Genomic DNA, 21151 nt, shown 5'->3' on the forward strand with positions numbered 1-21151 from the left:
ATGGGGAGGGTACCTTGCCAAGCGCCTTGTTGATGAGGACAAAGGCCTCTTTCTCACAATCGTGACTTGGTGGTTGTGGGGTCAGTAGAATGGGAATTATCAGAATCTGGAAGCATTCTCTAAAATAAGAGAGCCCCCAAATATTGCCCCTATGTGTATGAGTAAGTTTACATAGTACCTCTGGTTACTCATTCACAAAAAAAAGTGTAAATAGAGGTGTAGCACTACCCCCTCAGGGGCCACTGGATGTGAATTGGGTCCCCTTTAGGTACAGCATGCACAGCCAAGCAACACATTTTTCCACATTTGCACTCTTAAGCAGTAAACAGTCCTTGAGTTTGGTTTTATGGTTTTTATTAGGGGTCAAGAACTTGGACGGGGTCGAGAGGGTATATGGGATGCCAAAGGAACTGTAGAACTTAAGGGAAACTTCAAAATGTGAATCAGCAACAGTCTCTACTAGGAATCACTAATGCCCCTTCGGTGTACCTTCTCAGACCCTGGATGATTCCTCCTCTTCACCCAACTGCATTGATGATATCCCTGGCCAAGGGGGCCCAAGAGCTGTCAATTTGGAATAGTCCTGGATGAGAAGATAGTTGGGTCTTGCACCTGGACACCCTCTCCTCTTATCTTGTAGAAGTACTCACAGTCTTCTCCTGTTAGCTTAGTGCAGGCGTCTCCAAACTTTCTAAGCAAAGGGTCAGTGTACTGTCCTTCAGAGTTTAGGGGGGCCGGAATGTGGCCAGTGGGAGTAGAATATTTCCTTGCATCAATGGGGAGTAAAAAATCCCATCTTTGGAATTAGGGGGAGGAATATTGCCCCATTGTTGGTGTCTGTGAAGTGAATAGTGCCATATCGTTGGTGTCAGTGGCAGGAATAGTGTTCCGAGGGTCAGATAAAGACAAAAAAAGGGCCACATAGAGCCCTGAGCTACAGTTTAGAGACCACTGGCTTAGTGGGTTGGTGGTTGCCTTCAGGCCTTAAGCTGGGCTGGCTCCTTCCCTGCTGTACAAGCTGTCCTTTCTAGGAGATGGGCAGTGGAGATCCTCTTCTCCAGCATCCTGGCTGTCAGTAGGCTCCCCTCCCTGGGGCCCCCTCCCAGGTTCCACACTCCAGTCTTCCTCTGTCCATCTTCCACCTGACACTACACTCTGCTCCCCAGACTCTGTAATATTTGAGGGTTGCCTTGATCACCATACCCGGCCTCCTGCCAGTGGATTGGCCATAGTACCTGAAATATGCAGATCTGGGCCTTCTCCCCTCCTCTTCCCCTGTTGCAGAAAGTTCTCAAGTTTCTGGAAAGGTGGGAGGGCTCCAGAAACCCTGACCTGTAGAACCTCCCAAGCCTGTCCTGAGGTGAACTCCTGCCTCACTCCCAGGCTGACTCAACCCCAGGCTGCTACTCAGCCTCTATCTAACATAAACTCATATCTAACTAACCTGGAGGGCATTACAGAGGCATGGTTTGGCCTCACAGAGAAATGCCTGCTTAGCCTGCTTGCTCTGCTCCTCTATGGGACACAGAAGCAACTCCCAGCACTGATCCCCACTGCTCACCCCTCTGACTCTAGTTACTGCCCCGCTATGTCCCTTAAGAGATCTAAGCTACAGGGACCATGCCGGCTCACAGATTTTTACATGAGACCAGCACACCACAGCACTGAAGATGGCGCTGATCAGGAGAGACACTCGCAGACCCTGCCAGCTGCACAGCCTGATCCTGAACCAGACTGCTCTTCTGACATGGAGGATACTTCCTCACAAGATATAGGAACCGTGTCTCCACAAGGGGATAGAGGTAAGAGGGCAGCAATGTTCTCAGACTACTCTACAAAGCTGCCTCTCACTAAAAAATACAGCATGGGGTTGAATCATGTAGTCCCCCATCTGATGCTATGTTCACTCTGTGGCAGCATTTCTAGCTTTAGATAGCCCAGCATCTGAAAACTCCCTAAAATCAATGCTGCTCTCACTGTAGCTGAATTTCAATGAGAACACTTGGAGGAATGCGCTGACCATATTAGACAATTGAGTGAGGTAGCTAAGGCACACAATGCAGTTGCAGATACACAAGGTGAGCATGCGGAAGCACTCTATCAGATACTCCTTAAAATTTCTGACCTGGAGAATCGCTCCAGATGGAAATTCTGGGGCATCCCTGAATCAGTTACACCCACTGAATTGGTGCCATATCTCCAAAAATTGTTCCATAAATTACTCCCTACTCTATCTACACAAAATGTGATCATTGATCGAGCTCACAGGTTACAAAAACCTAAACACCTACCAGCATCTGTCCCTAGAGACAAACTCGATCAGATACATTTTTTCATGTCACAGAACAATAAATAAGTGCAACGAGATCTATGTGCACACTGCCGGATCCCTATGCTCACATCTCCCTCTATATTGACCTCTTGGTGGCTACCACACAGGCCCCCAAGCAATTTGCACCAGTAACCACAGTACTCAGGAAATGCAAGATACCTTTTAAATGGTTCCCAATGAAACTTCTAGTCACTCACCAGAACCAACTGATTCCGGTCTTGTCCCCCAAATACAGATTTAGGCAGCTCCACAACTGGGGTCTCAATCACTTTACAAGTACTCCAAGACCTAAACCTCCAGCAAAGATCTCTGATTCCTGGTGTAGTGCCCACTAGGTGAGGCTAGTGTAAGGTAAATTTATTTTTTACTCATGGTAGTGAGTGAGCCTGAATTTCTGTGGGTTCAATGTGAGGTCAGGCTGGGTGACTCAGCAGGTTGGGACTCTGTAATGGGAGTGACTTTGGGTGGGGGGGCCCGTGGAACACAACTCACTTTGAAGGGGTGGGGAGACCCCTGTCTCAGCTCCCCATATCCCTCTTATGTGTAAGTCACCCTGTGCCTGTTAGGGGTGCAGGGTGAAATGTCCTGATATTTTGTAGACATGTATAGGTGGGGGTTGTTCATTGTTTAATGCCATGTGGTTGTATCCTATTGTTCTATTCTGTGTCTTGATTGGGAGCAAACTATTATGGGATGTATGTGTTTGTGTATTGGCTTGGTGGTGGGTGTTTCCGGCGGCCCTTCCCCCTGATGGGACTGCCTGCTGATGTGTTTCTTGTTACTGGGTGTGTATTGCCCCGCCCTGTGTATATATCTTGTCTTTGTGTTAAAATAAAGGAGTCTATTTCCTGATTTATTTCAAGACTGGTCTCGTCTAGTCTTGTATGGTCAGCGGTGGGGTCCATGGACGGTGTTCGGACAGGGAAGCGGGAGTCTAGTGCAGTCGGGGTCCGGTTCCATTACAGACTCTATCACCTCCACCTGGTTCTGAAGGTCTATGGAAGCCTCCAGAAGCCAGTGGGTGGAAGGGCGGAGACCTCAGTCTGCATATTCTTTGGAGTCTGACCAATCCCAGACTAAAAGGCCCTGGTATTGTGGTAGATTATCCCATACATATCAGACAGTCATGCTAGCAGGAGAGTTGGGTGGAAGATGGATTGCTGAGAGAAGTTTCAGTATAGCACCAGAGGAGGGGGCTCTGCTTCCAGGGTGGAAGCTGAAGAGAAGTTGAAGCAGGGAGCTCCACTGCCCTACAGTCCATTGGGGAGGGAAGAAGAGAGCTTTGAGAGGAACCATTCCAGCTAGAAGGCCTGAAGGGACAAGGACAGTAACTCTACACCCCCAGGGCCTAGAAGGTAGAAGTCTGCTGGATGCAACTTCTGGCAAGTCTTCAGGGGACAATTCATAGCTTGTGCAATCCCTTGTCCTGGGATCAGATACTGTAGCCAGGTGGGCTGGTATTCTGTGCACTAAGGGGACCAAAACCTCCTACACATTGTCACATTGCTAAAAAAAAAAATCCACTCAGGGTACACCAAGCTTCTAGATGGGGATTTTTCTACTAAGGACTGTGATGGTTCCGGCTGGAACAGTCAAATAATTGTCATTGTTTTCCCTCTAAGTGTGCTAGAGCAGGAAAAGTCCTCATTCTGTTGTTTCTTGAATCAAATTGGGCATCCCCTAACCCCTTAGCTCTATCCAAGTTGTTAACTCCTAATAAAACAACAAAAACCAAGTTCATGGACTGTTTACTGATTGTGACTGTGGATAAATGTGTGGAAACTGTGTTGCTTGGCTGTGAAGAGCTTAGGGGCTGGGATTTGTCGCTCATGTATCCGTATGTTTCTTTTTCTTGCTTTTATGTCCATTCCTGTCTCTTGTATTGTTTCCTCCCCTTCAATTTCACATAGTAATTATACTACTTTATTATGAAGATTATGCATTTCTTTTATGTGTCTCTTGTCCATTACACACATGGTACCATGCATGAGTACGCATAGATGTCTGCATAAAAGGAGGGCTCTACAGCATGGCATGGATCCCAAATGTAGTGGGTGCAATCCATTGTATGCATGTCCCCCTATGCATTTCTTAATGCACACCCCTTTTGATAACGTGCCATTGCACGAAACGCATTAAGGAGGAGCCCATAACGTTGTGACGTCACGACGCAGGAGCAGTACAGAGGGCCGATGGCCATCTTGGATATTGGCTGATACAGCCACATTGATTTTATACTGTTGCACGTGCTTTTATATAATAATTTATTGCTTATACTTCCATGTTTTTGGAGGTACTGTTTTTTTGAACTCCTTGTTAATAAATTCAACTTTTTGAAAAGTACTACACAATACAAATTTTTTATATATGACCTGGCTTTGAGCCAATTACTCTTGGAGACCCCCAGAGGAGGGAGATCTGCATGGGAGATTGGTGTCCGTACCTGAGATCCGTGCTCCTGGTTAGCTGTCTGTATCCATTTAAAGGGGACCTGACGGAGATGTGATGGTGTAATGCACATATTCAGTGTGCTTCTGGTGAGTGCGTATTTCATAACTAGATGCACGGAGTCACATCACAAGGATCATTTATATCCACGCTATTGAAAGTCACCTTTTGAGACTGCTGACCTTCCTAAGTCAGGCCTGCACGTTCCCTCACGAATATTTAGACTGTTCTATTTGGTGCAATACATTAGCACCGTGTACATTTTACTGTTTTACTCATTTATTGATTTATGGATGTCATTTATTTAGCATTGCACTTTTTATATTTATTTTATTCTGACTGGGTCTTAGGATATCCTATGTTGGTGAATTGCTGCTATATTTATAGTTTTTTTTAGTCGGATTGCTTTATTCCTGAACATTCGCTTTATGCTCTTTTATTACCATTTCTTTTATGTGCCTCTTGTCCATTACGTGCATGGTACCATGCATGAGTACACATAGATGTCTGCATTGTATGGAAGCATTCGTATTTGTTATAACGTCCCACCGCATTCTTGACTATGCCATGACAAAGTCCTTTTTTAAACAATCACAACGGTCCATGATGTAAATCCTTTGTCAATTATGCCATCCAGCAATGTACTGTAGATCCACTTTATTCATGATAAACAACCCGCTGAAAATGAACCACGTTGATGTGTTTGTTCCCATAGTCAAAGAATAAGAAAAACAAGGCAGACTTTTGAGGTGCCAATTGCCTGTGGAGTCATGGGTGGCACTATACATACATGGTGGTTTAGGCGGAGTGGCATATGTAACTCCATTGGTTAGTGTGGGTCATCTTCAATCACAATGTCCTTAGCTCAGCTCAGCCTTATTTCCATCATTTGTTGCTAATAAATTCTTGGCTATTGAGAGAACTTTTTAGCTTTTCTACATTGGAACTTGTGGCCATACAAAATACTATGAAGATTGTCAGGTAGCAGCATTGCTAACTATCACCCACGAATGGGAATGTTTTGTCCACCAGCAATATAATTGCTGACCACCCTATACAGTTCTGACTGCCACACCTGCCCCAGGGACAGATAGCAAACACTTTTGACCATACAATTGTGCTCTCCCTTGTTTGGTGCCAGACTTTCCTGCCTTGCTCCCCTCACCCCCTGAAGAAGTGTGGTGCTCCTGTAAAACACGTGAGATAGAGAGAGATTGCCTGTCCATGGAAGACACCTTATTTATTCCATTAATCTAAGACAGCCTTTTTCAACCACGGTGCCTTGAAATTTTTTCAGGGGTGCCTTGGCCCAAAATTGCTTAAAAATTGTATACAAGCCAGCAGGTGGATCGAGCTTGCCTTTTAGTTACACAAAGCCATAGGTTTTCATTGCGACTCCCACACCTGCCCCAGGGACAGATAGCAAACACTTTTGACCATACAATTATGCCCTCACTTGTTTGGTGCCAGACTTTCCTGCCTTGCTCCCCTCACCCCCTGAAGAAGTTGGGTGCTCCTGTGAAACACGCGAGATAGAGAGAGATTGCCTATCTATGGAAGACACCTTATTTATTCCAGTAATCTAAGACAGCCTTTTTCAACCACGGTGCCCAGGCATCTTGGGGTGCCTTGAAGTTTCTTTAGGGGTGCCTTGGCCCAAAATTTCCCAAAATTGTATACAAGCCAGCAGGTGGATCAAGCCTGCCTTTTAGCTACACAAAGCCGTAGGTTTTCATTGTGCACCATTAAAACCTTCTAGCCACCAGCGTCCTAACAACCAATGACGACATCAGTTGATATGGAGGATGTCAGTCACCTACGCGGCATCCTTGTTTGACCCTCCTCTGCCACTCTTTGTCAGTATTGGGGTCAAATTAGCTGAGTGATAGAGAAAAACTGAGATGAAAGAGAAGCATTGGAATACTATTCAGTATGTTTGCTTTGGAAGAATAAATCCCTTGTAACATTGGGTGCCCTACATGTGTGGATGTTGCTGCATTAGGTAAAACTATTAGAATAGTTATTTATATTTTAGAATGGGGTGACTTGAGACTGTCCATAATTGTAAAGGGTGCCTCAAGATTGTTCATTACTTTAAAGGGTGTCTTGACTGTAAAAAGGTTGAGAAACATTGGTCCAAGAGTTGAACCCATCATTGCAATGTTGCTTTAAGAGTTGAATGTATCATTCTTGTGACATGTTTGGTGTCTATAACTCTATGGGGAGTATCTGAGGGAGACCTTCTATATATTTGCTTATGTCTTTTATCCATGTGATCTTGTGCATGTTGAAATAAAACAATTTTAATGATTTTATATTGATTGTGTTTTGTTGGCACCTCAAAAGTCCGCCTTGTTTTTCTTATTCTTTGACCATGTGAACAGGATGTTGGTGCCCTTGGCAAATCTTTGCCTCTGTTAATCCCATGAAGTGTTTGTTCCCAACAATTGCTCATTGAGGATGAAAATTTCCAGGCCCACAGTTGGATGTAAACAAAGAAGTGCATATCCTGGGTGACGTCACTGACTAAATATGGAAATTATCATATTTGGTCAGTGACATCATAGTGTGTTCTGGGTGACATCATTGACCAATTACATTCAGCTAAGGGGCTGTGAGCTTTCATTTGTAACGAGCAGTAATTTGGAATGGACTTGTTGAGCTTGTTTCTTTTTTTCCAGCAGGTTGGTGGCCATCGTTCACCATGACTGACATGGCTCTACATCACTGGACAACATTTTTTGGAAAACAATGAATTTATAATTTGCTTTTTATTGCTTTTTTGCTGCTATGCCTTTTGTTACAACACTGCTACAGGTCCTCTACATTCAGAAAATATATAATGTACAGGGGTTAAAAGTATTCTTCAGGCCAAAATTTCTAGTTTTATCAAGTGTGTAGAGCTACCCTCATGAGGACCGCTGAGTAGTAGTAGTAGGTATCCCTAAGCCTCTCTCCACACAGCCAGGCAACAGGTATTTCTCACACAGACTTGCATCCAAAGACAATGACCAGTCCATCGGTTTGCTTTTATTGTTTTATTAGGGGAAATCAACTTGGATAGGGAAATAGGGATTATGGGATGCCCAATTTGGCTTGAATCAATGGAACTTCCTTCCTATGTACAAAGGCAAATCCTGGAGTATTCTTTTGCTGAAAGCCATCAGTCGTTGCAGATCAGTAGTAGCTGTCCTTTATGGGCGAGGCACAGCTGCTCAAAATCAGCTTTATGTCTTGGAGCTACATGCAATGATGTCTCCTCTCCCCTTGTAGAACTGCTTCCGGCTCCACAGCTTGCTGACACTACCAGCCCTCCTGTCTTCTTGAAAGATCTCCTAGGACAAGGATAAAGGATTGAGCGCTGTCCTTGAAAAGCTCACTACGTATGGCAGTCTTCCCCTTGTCGATCCCAAAGTATGCAGCTGTACTTATACTGTCCTCCTTGCTACCTGCTGCTCCAGGCCTTGATCCCATTCACACCTCATTGCTGAATGTATCCTCCTGAGCCAGCCCGAGTCCAGCCTGGAGGCCACCCCCTCTAGACATAGGGGACCCCTCCCAGGCACTGAGAGTCTCCTCAGCGCTCCATCTTCCACCCGACTCCCATATTTATAGGCCAGTCCACCATTCTACCAGGGCCTTCAAACCTGGGATTGGACGGACTCCCATGAACATGCAGATCAGGTCTCCACCCCTTCCTGCTTACTGACTTCTGGAAGCTTCTATGGTCCTTTAGAGTCAGGAGGAGGTGATAGAGCCACAACCTGTTGAGTCATCCATCTGACCTGCAATAACCCAACCTCAATCACAGACTCACACAGTTAACAGGAGTCATACACAATGATTTTACCTGCGATACACTACACTGTTCTAGTAGCACACTAGAGGGTGCTACATGTGTATGGTTTAAACAAAAACAGGGATAAAATGCAGCAGGGAATTGTGAATGTGTCTCCTCCATGTTCCTTATGACATCACTGCTAAAATTGGTTCAGAGCTCCCCTTTTAGTAAAAGAAATGCAAAGATTTAACAACTCAACCTGACCATTTTTATTTTCAGACTGGCTGGTGAAATGGCAGGTGAAAGTGAAGGGAAGTTAACATTCATCCTTTGGGGTGAATGTTACCACCATAAGGATCTTCTACTAAAGACGAGATGTTACCATGATCATGTACCACCATTACTACCATGTCGGGGAGTGCAAGTCTCACTAGGCCAGGGGTAGGCAACCTGTGGCTCTCCAGCTGTTGCAGGACTACAAGTTCCATCAGGCCTATGCAAGTCAATTTTGCTGTCTGTAACTGTCAATTTTGCAATGTCTCATGGGAAATGTAGTTCCACAAAAGCCAGAGAGCCACTGGTTGCCTACCCCTGCACTAAGCGAATGTTGGTTGGATGTTCATGACTTCTGATTAAAAGGATGGAAGTTATTCAAAAGTATTGGACAAATGTTGGGCTAATGTCAAATCCATTGGCTATCAGATTGCTTGAGGACTCAATATTGTAATTGTAATTGTTTCATTCTAACTGGTCAAACTAGAGAAAAAAACATATATACATGCACATTGTTTGCTTCTTTTGAATTTTAAATATACAGAATTAGATCACTCTTGCAAGACAATATCACCAAGCTAAAGCATTGCCCCCCCCCCCCCCCCCCATAACTAAATGTCTCACTTCTCTATCATAACCAATCAATTTTTTTGTTGGACTGATGGACCCAAAGCTGAAATGTGAAATGGATCTGGAGCATAACTGGTTAATAGTATCAGATTGATCAGAAATGTCATTTTCTGTAGACTTTTTTTATACTCTCATAGGGATGTCAATGGTGTGCCATCTGTATAATCAGATCAGAGACAAGAATTGTATGAGCAGCTGCCAGACTGCGCTCCCCCTCCCGTCATCCTCCCCCTCCCTCCATCCTCACCTGGCTCTGTCTATCAGTATACAGTAGTTGTATCCATACACAGAGGGTGTTGTCACCTGGAGACATAATTACAGAGGGGGACACATTCATAGAAAGACAGATCACAGCTGCTGAACCTCCTCACACCCCTCCCTGCCGAGACGCCCCTACCAGCTAAGTGATGATTATTGATTACAGTGATGGCAATGTGATGGTTTTCATAGCTATACTGAGCTGCAGAAGATTTTATTATAACTTTATCTGTACCTTCCCGGGGGACACCGACACCGAACAGACTCACAACACATGAGAGACACAAGAAAAGTATCTGAAACAAGGGAAACGTTTTACACAAGTTATGTCTGATCAAATCATTCACTAAAATACCGTATTTGGCGGCGTATAAGACGACCCCCTACTTTTCCTGTTAAAATATAGGGTTTGAGCTGTACTCGCCGTATAAGACTACCCCTCTTCCAACGCACACCAAATAAAAATGAAAAAACATCAGATTTGATTTCAATATGGTATGGTATTTCAGTATGGTATTCCAATGATGGGGTGCTATTCCTCCCACTGACACCAATGATGGGGCACTATTCCTCCCACTGACACCAATGATGGGGCACTATTCCTCCCACTGATACCAATGATGGGGCACTATTCCTCCCACTGACACCAATGATGGGGCACTATTCCTCCCACTGACACCAATGATGGGGCACTATTCCTCCCACTGATACCAATGATGGGGCGCTATTCCTCCCACTGACACCAATGATGGGGCACTATTCCTCCCACTGACACCAATGAGGGGGCACTATTCCTCCCACTGACACCAATGATGGGACACTATTCCCCCCACTGATACCAATGATGAGGCACTATTCCTCCCACTGATACCAATGATGGGGCACTATTCCTCCCACTGACACCAATGATGGGGCACTATTCCTCCCACTGATACCAACGATGGGGCACTATTCCTCCCACTGACACCAATGATGGGGCACTATTCCTCCCACTGACACCAATGATGGGGCACTATTCCTCCCACTGATACCAATGATGGGGCGCTATTCCTCCCACTGACACCAATGATGGGGCACTATTCCTCCCACTGATACCAATGATGGGGCACTATTCCTCCCACTGACACCAATGATGGGGCACTATTCCTCCCACTGACACCAATGATGGGGCACTATTCCTCCCACTGATACCAATGATGGGGCGCTATTCCTCCCACTGACACCAATGATGGGGCACTATTCCTCCCACTGACACCAATGATGGGGCACTATTCCTCCCACTGACACCAATGAGGGGGCACTATTCCTCCCACTGACACCAATGATGGGACACTATTCCCCCCACTGATACCAATGATGAGGCACTATTCCTCCCACTGATACCAATGATGGGGCACTATTCCTCCCACTGATACCAATGATGGGGCACTATTCCTCCCACTGACACCAATGATGGGGCACTATTCCTCCCACTGATACCAATGATGGGGCACTATTCCTCCCACTGATACCAATGATGAGGCACTACTCCTCAACTGACACCAATGATGGGGCACTATTCCTCCCACTGACACCAATGATGGGGCACTACTCCTCCCACTGACACCAATGATGGGGCACTATTCCTCCCACTGACACCAATGATGGGGCACTACTCCTCCCACCTACACCGATGATGGGGCACTATTCCTCCCACTGATACCAATGATGGGGCACTACTCCTCCCACTGACACCGATGATGGGGCACTATTCCTCCCACTGACACCAATGATGGGGCACTATTCCTCCCACTGACACCAATGATGGGGCACTATTCCTCCCACTGATACCAATGATGGGGCACTATTCCTCCCACTGACACCAATGATGGGGCACTATTCCTCCCACTGATACCAATGATGGGGCACTATTCCTCCCACTGACACCAATGATGGGACACTATTCCTCCCACTGACACCAATGATGGGGCACTATTCCTCCCACTGATACCAATGATGGGGCACTATTCCTCCCACTGACACCAATGATGGGGCGCTATTCCTCCCACTGATACCAATGATGGGACACTATTCCTCCCACTGATACCAATGATGGGGCGCTATTCCTCCCACTGATACCAATGATGGGGCACTATTCCTCCCACTGACACCAATGATGGGGCACTATTCCTCCCACTGATACCAATGATGGGGCACTATTCCTCCCACTGATACCAATGATGAGGCACTACTCCTCAACTGACACCAATGATGGGGCACTATTCCTCCCACTGACACCAATGATGGGGCACTACTCCTCCCACTGACACCAATGATGGGGCACTATTCCTCCCACTGACACCAATGATGGGGCACTACTCCTCCCACTGACACCGATGATGGGGCACTATTCCTCCCACTGACACCAATGATGGGGCACTACTCCTCCCACTGACACCAATGATGGGGCACTACTCCTCCCACCTACACCGATGATGGGGCACTATTCCTCCCACTGATACCAATGATGGGGCACTACTCCTCCCACTGACACCGATGATGGGGCACTATTCCTCCCACTGACACCAATGATGGGGCACTATTCCTCCCACTGACACCAATGATGGGGCACTATTCCTCCCACTGATACCAATGATGGGGCACTATTCCTCCCACTGACACCAATGATGGGGCACTATTCCTCCCACTGATACCAATGATGGGGCACTATTCCTCCCACTGACACCAATGATGGGACACTATTCCTCCCACTGACACCAATGATGGGGCACTATTCCTCCCACTGATACCAATGATGGGGCACTATTCCTCCCACTGACACCAATGATGGGGCACTATTCCTCCCACTGATACCAATGATGGGACACTATTCCTCCCACTGATACCAATGATGGGGCGCTATTCCTCCCACTGATACCAATGATGGGGCACTATTCCTCCCACTGACACCAATGATGGGGCACTATTCCTCCCACTGATACCAATGATGGGGCACTATTCCTCCCACTGATACCAATGATGAGGCACTACTCCTCAACTGACACCAATGATGGGGCACTATTCCTCCCACTGACACCAATGATGGGGCACTACTCCTCCCACTGACACCAATGATGGGGCACTATTCCTCCCACTGACACCAATGATGGGGCACTACTCCTCCCACTGACACCGATGATGGGGCACTATTCCTCCCACTGACACCAATGATGGGGCACTACTCCTCCCACTGACACCGATGATGGGGCACTATTCCTCCCACTGACACCAATGATGGGGCACTATTCCTCCCACTGACACCAATGATGGGGCACTATTCCTCCCACTGATACCAATGATGGGGCACTATTCCTCCCACTGACACCAATGATGGGGCACTATTCCTCCCACTGATACCAATGATGGGGCACTATTCCTCCCACTGACACCAATGATGGAACACTATTCCTCCCACTGACACCAATGATGGGGCACTATTCCTCCCACTGATACCAATGATGGGGCACTATTCCTCCCACTGACACCAATGATGGGGCACTATTCCTCCCACTGATACCAATGATGGGGCACTATTCCTCCCACTGATACCAATGATGGGGCACTATTCCTCCCACTGATACCAATGATGGGGCACTATTCCTCCCACTGATACCAATGATGGGGCACTATTCCTCCCACTGACACCAATGATGGGGCACTATTCCTCCCACTGATACCAATGATGGGGCACTATTCCTCCCACTGATACCAATGATGGGGCACTATTCCTCCCACTGACACCAATGATGGGGCACTATTCCTCCCACTGACACCAATGATGGGGCACTATTCCTCCCACTGATACCAATGATGGGGCACTATTCCTCCCACTGATACCAATGATGGGGCACTATTCCTCCCACTGACACCAATGATGGTGCCCCATCTTAACTTCCTTCTGCCTTTCCAGACTTTTCATTTCGGCTTCCATTTTATGACGCTGAGCATCCATTTTATGACGCTGAGCTTCCATTTCCTGGCGCTGAGCCTCTATTTCGGCTATCTGTAGACGCTGAGCCTCAATGGCAGATTCCATCTCTACTTCTGCTCTTTTGGCAGCGAGTTGTTCAGCTAATTCCTTTCTTTTGGCTGACGTACTTGAGAAAGTCTGTTATGTGGCTGGCACTTCTGCTAGTGATGGAAGTCACACTTGAGATTGTGGTTCCTCCTAAGGACCTAGCATAGTCTTTCATGAAGAGCTCATTCATTCCCTTTACTTGACTTCATCATACTTTGCTGCAGATGATAGTTCTCTCATAAGCTTCACTAAATCCCTAGTGACTGCTGTACATGTATCCATGTTCCTTACAATATCCTGGGAGGGTGTCAAGGACGACCGCAAGTTGACATATGCTGTCATAAACTCTGACTCAGAATCTTCTACTGTCTCTATCATTTCACTCAAATTCTCCTTTATGCTTTCTTGTTTTAGCTTTCTGCGAATGTCTATGGTGTATACTTTCCATCTCTCATACATTCGGGCAAACATTTTTCCTTTTAGTGCTGCCTCTTGCTCCAAATTTTCTAGCACCTTTTGGGTCGGTTTTCTGTCCCGTGATGAACGTCTTAGTTCACCTGTTTCAGCTATATTTGTTTGGGGCGAGACTACCGTTACATTGCACCTTTCAGATTCAGACAGGTTCTCTTGCTCTTCACCTTCTACCATATCTATCATTGCATCCGCTAACAGTGGGGTGGCAATGCTAGGCTCAGCCATTTCTGAATGCTATAACAATTAATATGAATAATAAGGACCTGTCACTTTAAATGCAATACTAACAAATGCAAGAATAAATGACTTTCACTTTACATGTAATAGCACCAAAACACAGGCAATAAATGACTTTCACTTTACATGTAATAGCACCAAAACGCAGGCATTAAATGACTTTCACTTTAAATACATCAGAGTCATATACTATAACTATCTCTCTTTTATTAAAAGTCTGTATTCTCTTGAGCACAAAAATGTCTCTTGCAGAAACCTATGTGCATAAGTGAGTAATAAAGGAAAGCTCTGACCTTAATTGGAAAGCAGGATACCGTGATCTGAGGGTTGCAGAAACAAACGTCAGTCTTAAAGGAGACTTTTCTTGATGCGATGACTTGCGATGCTCTGCGGTGACTTGTGATGCTCTGCGGTGACTTTGCGATGCTCTGCGGTGACCTTGCGATGCTCTGTGGTGACCTTGCGATACTCTGTGGTGACCTTGCGATACTCTGTGGTGACCTTGCGATGCTCTGCGGTGACTTGCGATGCTCTGCGGTGACTTGCGATGCTCTGCGGTGACTATACGATGCTCTGCGTGAACTCTCTGGATGCAACACGTGGTCTCTTGATGGATAGCGGTGCGGGCACTCTAGCTCTGGACTCTGGCCCTCCCCCCATGCATCTCTTTCTCTCTCTAGGGGTGCAGGAGGTTTGGCGCTCTTTCTCTGACTGTCTTGCCTTTGCAGTTATGCCACTTTAAGAGTCGTCTGCAGTCTGACTAATGCGCACGTGCTATGGCCTGTACTGTTCCGCTGAGGTGTCTCCGCGTGGCGGTATATGCTGGCGCTCTGTTCCTCTAGTGTACTCTTTACTGTGCAAGTTGAGGAGCGCTGTTGCTTGACCTCTGAGGGTAATAGTTCCACTGTGGCAGGCGCAGCACCCTTTGGTGCCTAGTGCGCTGTGGCATTAGAAAAATGATGCAATTGTTGTTTCTTTGTTTGATTAGACTGACTTTACTCTGTAATTCCTCCAATGCCGCTCTATGGATGCAGTAGGTTTATAGAGCACACCGAATACTTTAGTTAACTTCTTTAATAACTTCAATCTTCTTCATATAACTGCTTACAATGGATTGTTTCATTTATCATACAGTAGCTTATTTCTTTCATATTACAGTGGTTTGATTTGATAGCTTATCTCGATAGATTCAATAGATTCAATAAATTTGTTCTGTATATTTCGATAGATTGATAAATTCGTTTGGATTCATAAGTTTGTTAATTACTCTACAGTGACTTGATTCGTAAGTTCGGTGGAACTACAAGTAAACACATACAACAGTTTTACATACAGATCTACCTGCCTTACTAAACAACAGAGGAACACACATGTGCATTAAATACCTATTTGGCCTTCTCTGCTTCCATAAAGCTTTTCTGATTGGAACTGTCTGTTTCCTCCTCTGTCTGGTGAGCATGTGTCTCTAGAAAATCCTAGCAGGGAGTATTACACAGGCACAAATGTGAAACTGGCTGGGATTGGTTAAGGCCCTGTACAGTGTGAGGCTGTCTGTGATTGGCTCACCTTTAACTAACTCTTAAAGGCATATTTTCCTTTTCTGCTTCTGCTAACACAATGAATATATAAATGTCATATAACAATCAAAGACATAAATCACAGCAATGATTCTGCTTTTGGCTTTAACATATACCCATATATACTGTACTGAGGTGATTGGCAGGTTTGGTATACACATATATGTGACCATATTAACAACCGAGGACTGGTCTTAGCTGGCCAGCTACAATTAGAGCCCCCCCTCTACTCTCCCCTAGATGACGTTCCTTGTAGCCATCACCTCTGCCAGGCAAGGATCAGTATTTTTTTGCTGCAGTGATTCCTTTTTCTGGCTCTTGTTTCAGGATGGGGGGGGGGGGATTTTGGTGTTTGCTTTTCTTTTTGGGTACATTGATTATTATTTTGTGCTGATAGGACATCTCTTTTATGCTGGACTGATGTTTTTGCAGCGGGGCTTCTCTATTGAAAAGTGTTTCCTGTGTGGCTGATTTCATTTGTCTCTGTGGATCCGAGTTACCCGGCTGATGTTTTACGTACAACAAGCGCTCTATGACCGACTTATTCATTGAAGAGGTCAGACTTATAAGGTGAGTGGATGATGGATTGGGGGGGGGGTTTGTGGAGAGATTGTTTGAAGAACTCAAAGTAGGGAGCTTCTTCCATGTCACTGAGGAGGGGGATTTATTGCACTTGGCATTGTGGGGGACTTTCATCATTTTGCACATTCTTTATTCATACATTTTTATTGTGGGATGAGTTTTTGTATGTTAAATCCTTGGAGATCTACGTATTCATCATACATTGTTTGGCACTTTTTTTTTTTGCACATTTATTATGTTTTGTTTAAGAGTGATTATATTTATTTGAGGGATATTACTGAATAATAGCTAATATCTGGGGGGGTTATTTATTTTTTTTAATTATTTTTATGCAGCATTGTTCTTAGTGCGTATGATTTGAATACTTATAGGAAGGGACCGGGGGGAGGGGTGGGGGGGGGGGTCTACTTCTTAATCTTTTTAAGTTTTTCTTTGACATGTCTGAATAGAAGATCTTGGAGATGCAGACATCCCTCTTATGGGGTCTTTATGAATGAGAAAAGCTGATGCAAAATACATGAAGCTCCTTGGTTGTTGTAATTCTGATGTTTGATGTCTTCTTCAGAATCAAACCTCTGATTGATCGATGAGCTCCTGGAATAAGTTTTTAGCTTTAGAAGTTTTCCTATCAGGATCTGGGGAGGTCTGGGGTAGGAGTGTTGTCTCTGCAGCATTGTATGGGGAAGCCCAATCCTCCCTTGTGGCCGAAGTTTTCAGAGACATTTATACAAAGAGAAGGATTTTGTATTAGACCCGATAAAAGAAAACATCCTGAAATTATTATCAGCTTATAACTTAAAGTCTGAACTGGGAACGGGATCTCATCAACTTTATCTAACATTAAAAATGATTTTTGAAAATGCCAACAAAATGTATTTATTAATATAGCCGGATACATCTACATACAATATAATTAATGTGATTGTGACGCTAAAACAATGACATCACAGTCAGCATATAAAAGAACATGTTTAATATTCTTTTCACCGGCCTACCCCAGTGCAGGGTCTCCCCACTTCAGACCATCCTGAACTAAGCGGCTAGACTCATCCACCTCACCAACCGCTCCACCTCTGCCACCCCCCTCTGCCTCTCCCTCCACTGGCTCCCGGTTACCCAACGCATCAAATTTAAACTTCTAACCCTGACCTACAAAGCCGTTCACAACACTGCCCCTAACTACCTCTCCAACCTGATTCCCAAATACCACCCTACCCGTACCTTTCGCTCCTCACAGGACCTCCTTCTATCCTGCTCCCTGGTCTCCTCCTCCCACGCACGACTGCAAGACTTCTCCAGGTCCTCCCCCATCCTCTGGAACTCACTGCCCCAATCCATCAGACTGTCGCCTTCCCTCCTCACATTCAGGCGCTCATTCAAAACCCATCTCTTCAGGGAAGCCTACCCCACCCTCACCTAACGGCCATTCTCCCTCACTCCTCCTACCACTTCATTCCCCACAGCCACTTCCTGCTGTACCCCACCCCGGCTGCTGTGATTTCTCTAAATGTAAGATTTTATATCTAACAGTGTTCATTCTCAATTCACTACTAAAATACTAAAATCACCAATAATAGAGATAATTATATAACTACAGGTAGCCCAGTGTTGCTCCATACATATCAGCGGATAACTGTCTTTGTATTCAGGTCAGGTCTGAACAGAATTATGTAACATTTTGGGAAGAATATACAGCCAAGAAGTCCAGAACTTGATGCTATTATAGCAAAGACCTCCACAGCCACCATGTATTTCCCTCTGGTGCTCAGATAGGCCGGGATCATGGCAATCCAGACACTGCAGAACACCAGCATGCTGAAGGTGATGTACTTGGCCTCATTAAAACTGTCCGGTAATGTCCTGGCCATAAAAGCGATAATGAAGCTCACAGCTACCAGAAGCCCCATATATCCCAGGACAGAGTAGAAGCCGATAACTGAACCCTCATTACACTGAATGATGATCTTCCCCTGATAAGAGTGAGTGTCTCGATCCTGGAAGGGGGGAGAAATAGACAACCAAGTGACACAGATTATGACTTGGACCAGTGAGAAGACACAAATGATACAATTGGGCAGTTTGGTTCCCATCCATTTCCTCCAGGAGCTCCCAGGTTTGGTGGCCTTAAAGGCAATACACACCATGATACTTTTGGCAAGTAGAGAAGAGACGGCAACTGAGAAGATGACACCAAAAGAGGTGACACGCAGCATGCAGGTCACATCTACTGGATGGCCGAGGAACAAGAAGACACAGAGGAAGCTCAGCATGATGGAGACCAGGAGAAGGTAGCTCAGGTTCCGGTTATTGGCTTTAACAATGGGGGTGTCCCGGTAATATATAAATATCCCCAATATTAAACCAGTCAGAATGCAACAGAGGATGGAGATGGATGAAAATACGGCAACAATGGTGTCATCAGTGTAGGAGAGAAATTCCACCACTCTTGGAACACACCGATCCTTCTTCTTATTTGGCCATTCTTCATCAGCACATTTTATGCAGTTTTCACTGTCTGCAGGAAGAACAATACAAACACAATGAGCATCGGGGTCAGGGCATTATTATTGGTTTTATAACAAGCTAAAAGCATACTGACAAACATAGTAGTATATGGCGCGTGAAATCAACACTTGTGGCACTGAGGATGTGAAGACCCAAGTGGACCCAACGCCAGAAGATGCGCTGTCCAGGATCCACAACATCTTACGCATTTCGAGAGTACCCCTCTTCATCAGAGATCTTTATACAACCAATAAACCCACAGGAATAATGCACTCGGCTGAGGCGCACTTTCTCTTATATTTGGTTTAGATACTTATTAAGATCAAGCATGTGATCAGTAATGGGCCAGTATAACATTTTCAGGTACTGATTCCATTTCAGTCTTTGCAGATGACACCAAGCTGTGCCGGGGAATAACGTCCTTACAGGATGTCTCCAACTTACAAGCCGACCTCAATGCTCTGTGTAATTGGGGGACTATGGGGCCAATGAGGTTTAATGTTGATAAATGTAAAGATTTCCACTTGGGGGCTAAGAATATGCATCATACTGGGGGGGTACAACTAGGGGGGGGGGGGTCAATGGTGGAGAAGAATCTGGGGGGGGGTCAATGTTGGAGAAGGATCTGGGGGGGGTCAATGTTGGAGAAGGATCTGGGGGTTCTCGTAGATCACAAGTTTAATAATGTCATGCAATGCCAACCTGCGTTTTCTAAAATGAGCAAAATCCTCTCTTGTATTAGGAGAGGTATAGACTCCAGAGAGAGATATCACCCCCCCCCCCCTCCAGGTACAAATCATTAGTAAGACCTCATCGGGAATATGCAATTCAGTTTTGGGCTCCAATTCACAAAAAGAACATTGGGGAACTGGAGAAAATACAGAGAAGGGCAACTAAACTGATACGAGGCATGGAGGAGCTCAGCTATGAGGAGAGATTAGAGGAACTGAATGTATTCTCTACTGAGAAGAGGAGATTAAGGGGGGATATGATCTCCATGTATAATACATAAGGGGGGATATGATCTCCATGTATAATACATAAGGGGGGATATGATCTCCATGTATAATACATAAGAGGGATATGATCTCCATGTATAATACATAAGGGGGGATATGATCTCCATGTATAATACATAAGGGGGGATATGATCTCCGTGTATAATACATAAGGGGGGATATGATCTCCATGTATAATACATAAGGGGGATATGATCTCCATGTATAATACATAAGGGGGGGATATGATCTCCATGTATAATACATAAGGGGGGATATGATCTCCATGTATAATACATAAGGGGGGATATGATGTCCATGTATAATACATAAGGGGGGATATGATCTCCATGTATAATACATAAGGGGGGATATGATCTTCATGTATAATACATAAGGGGGATATGATCTCCATGTATAATACATAAGGGGGATATGATCTCCATGTATAATACATAAGGGGGGATATGATCTCCATGTATAATACATAAGGGGGGATATGATCTCCATGTATAATACATAAGGGGGGGATATGATCTCCATGTATAATACATAAGGGGGGATATGATCTCCATGTATAATACATAAGGGGGGATATGATCTCCATGTATAATACATAAGGGGGGATATGATCTCCATGTATAATACATAAGGGGGATATGATCTCCATGTATAATACATAAGGGGGTATGATCTCCATGTATAATACATAAGGGGGTATGATCTCCATGTATAATACATAAGGGGGGATATGATCTCCATGTATAATACATAAGGGGGGGGAAATGATCTCCATGTATAATACATAAGGAGGGATATGATCTCCATGTATAATACATAAGGGGGGTATGATCTCCATGTATAATACATAAGGGGGGATATGATCTCCATGTATAATACATAAGGGGGGATATGATCTCCATGTATAATACATAAGGGGGTATGATCTCCATGTATAATACATAAGGGGGGATATGATCTCCATGTATAATACATAAG

At 45.1% G+C, this 21151-nt stretch overlaps 1 protein-coding gene across 1 annotated transcript in view; it reads right to left on the minus strand.

The window, feature by feature from the left end:
* Positions 1–18271: 18271 nt before the first annotated feature.
* The window catches only part of LOC149465135 (vomeronasal type-2 receptor 116-like), a 53758-nt gene continuing 50878 nt past the window's right edge, over positions 18272–21151 (minus strand). Inside the window, exon 5 of the mRNA XM_089673611.1 lies at positions 18272–19164. Coding sequence (XP_089529737.1) covers positions 18272–19164 — 893 coding nt within the window. The remainder of the gene's footprint in view (positions 19165–21151) is intronic.

Source organism: Staurois parvus, unplaced genomic scaffold, assembly GCF_062004578.1.
Source record: "Staurois parvus isolate SC_StPar_1 unplaced genomic scaffold, SC_StPar_1.0 ptg000143l, whole genome shotgun sequence".
NCBI lineage: Eukaryota > Metazoa > Chordata > Amphibia > Anura > Ranidae > Staurois > Staurois parvus.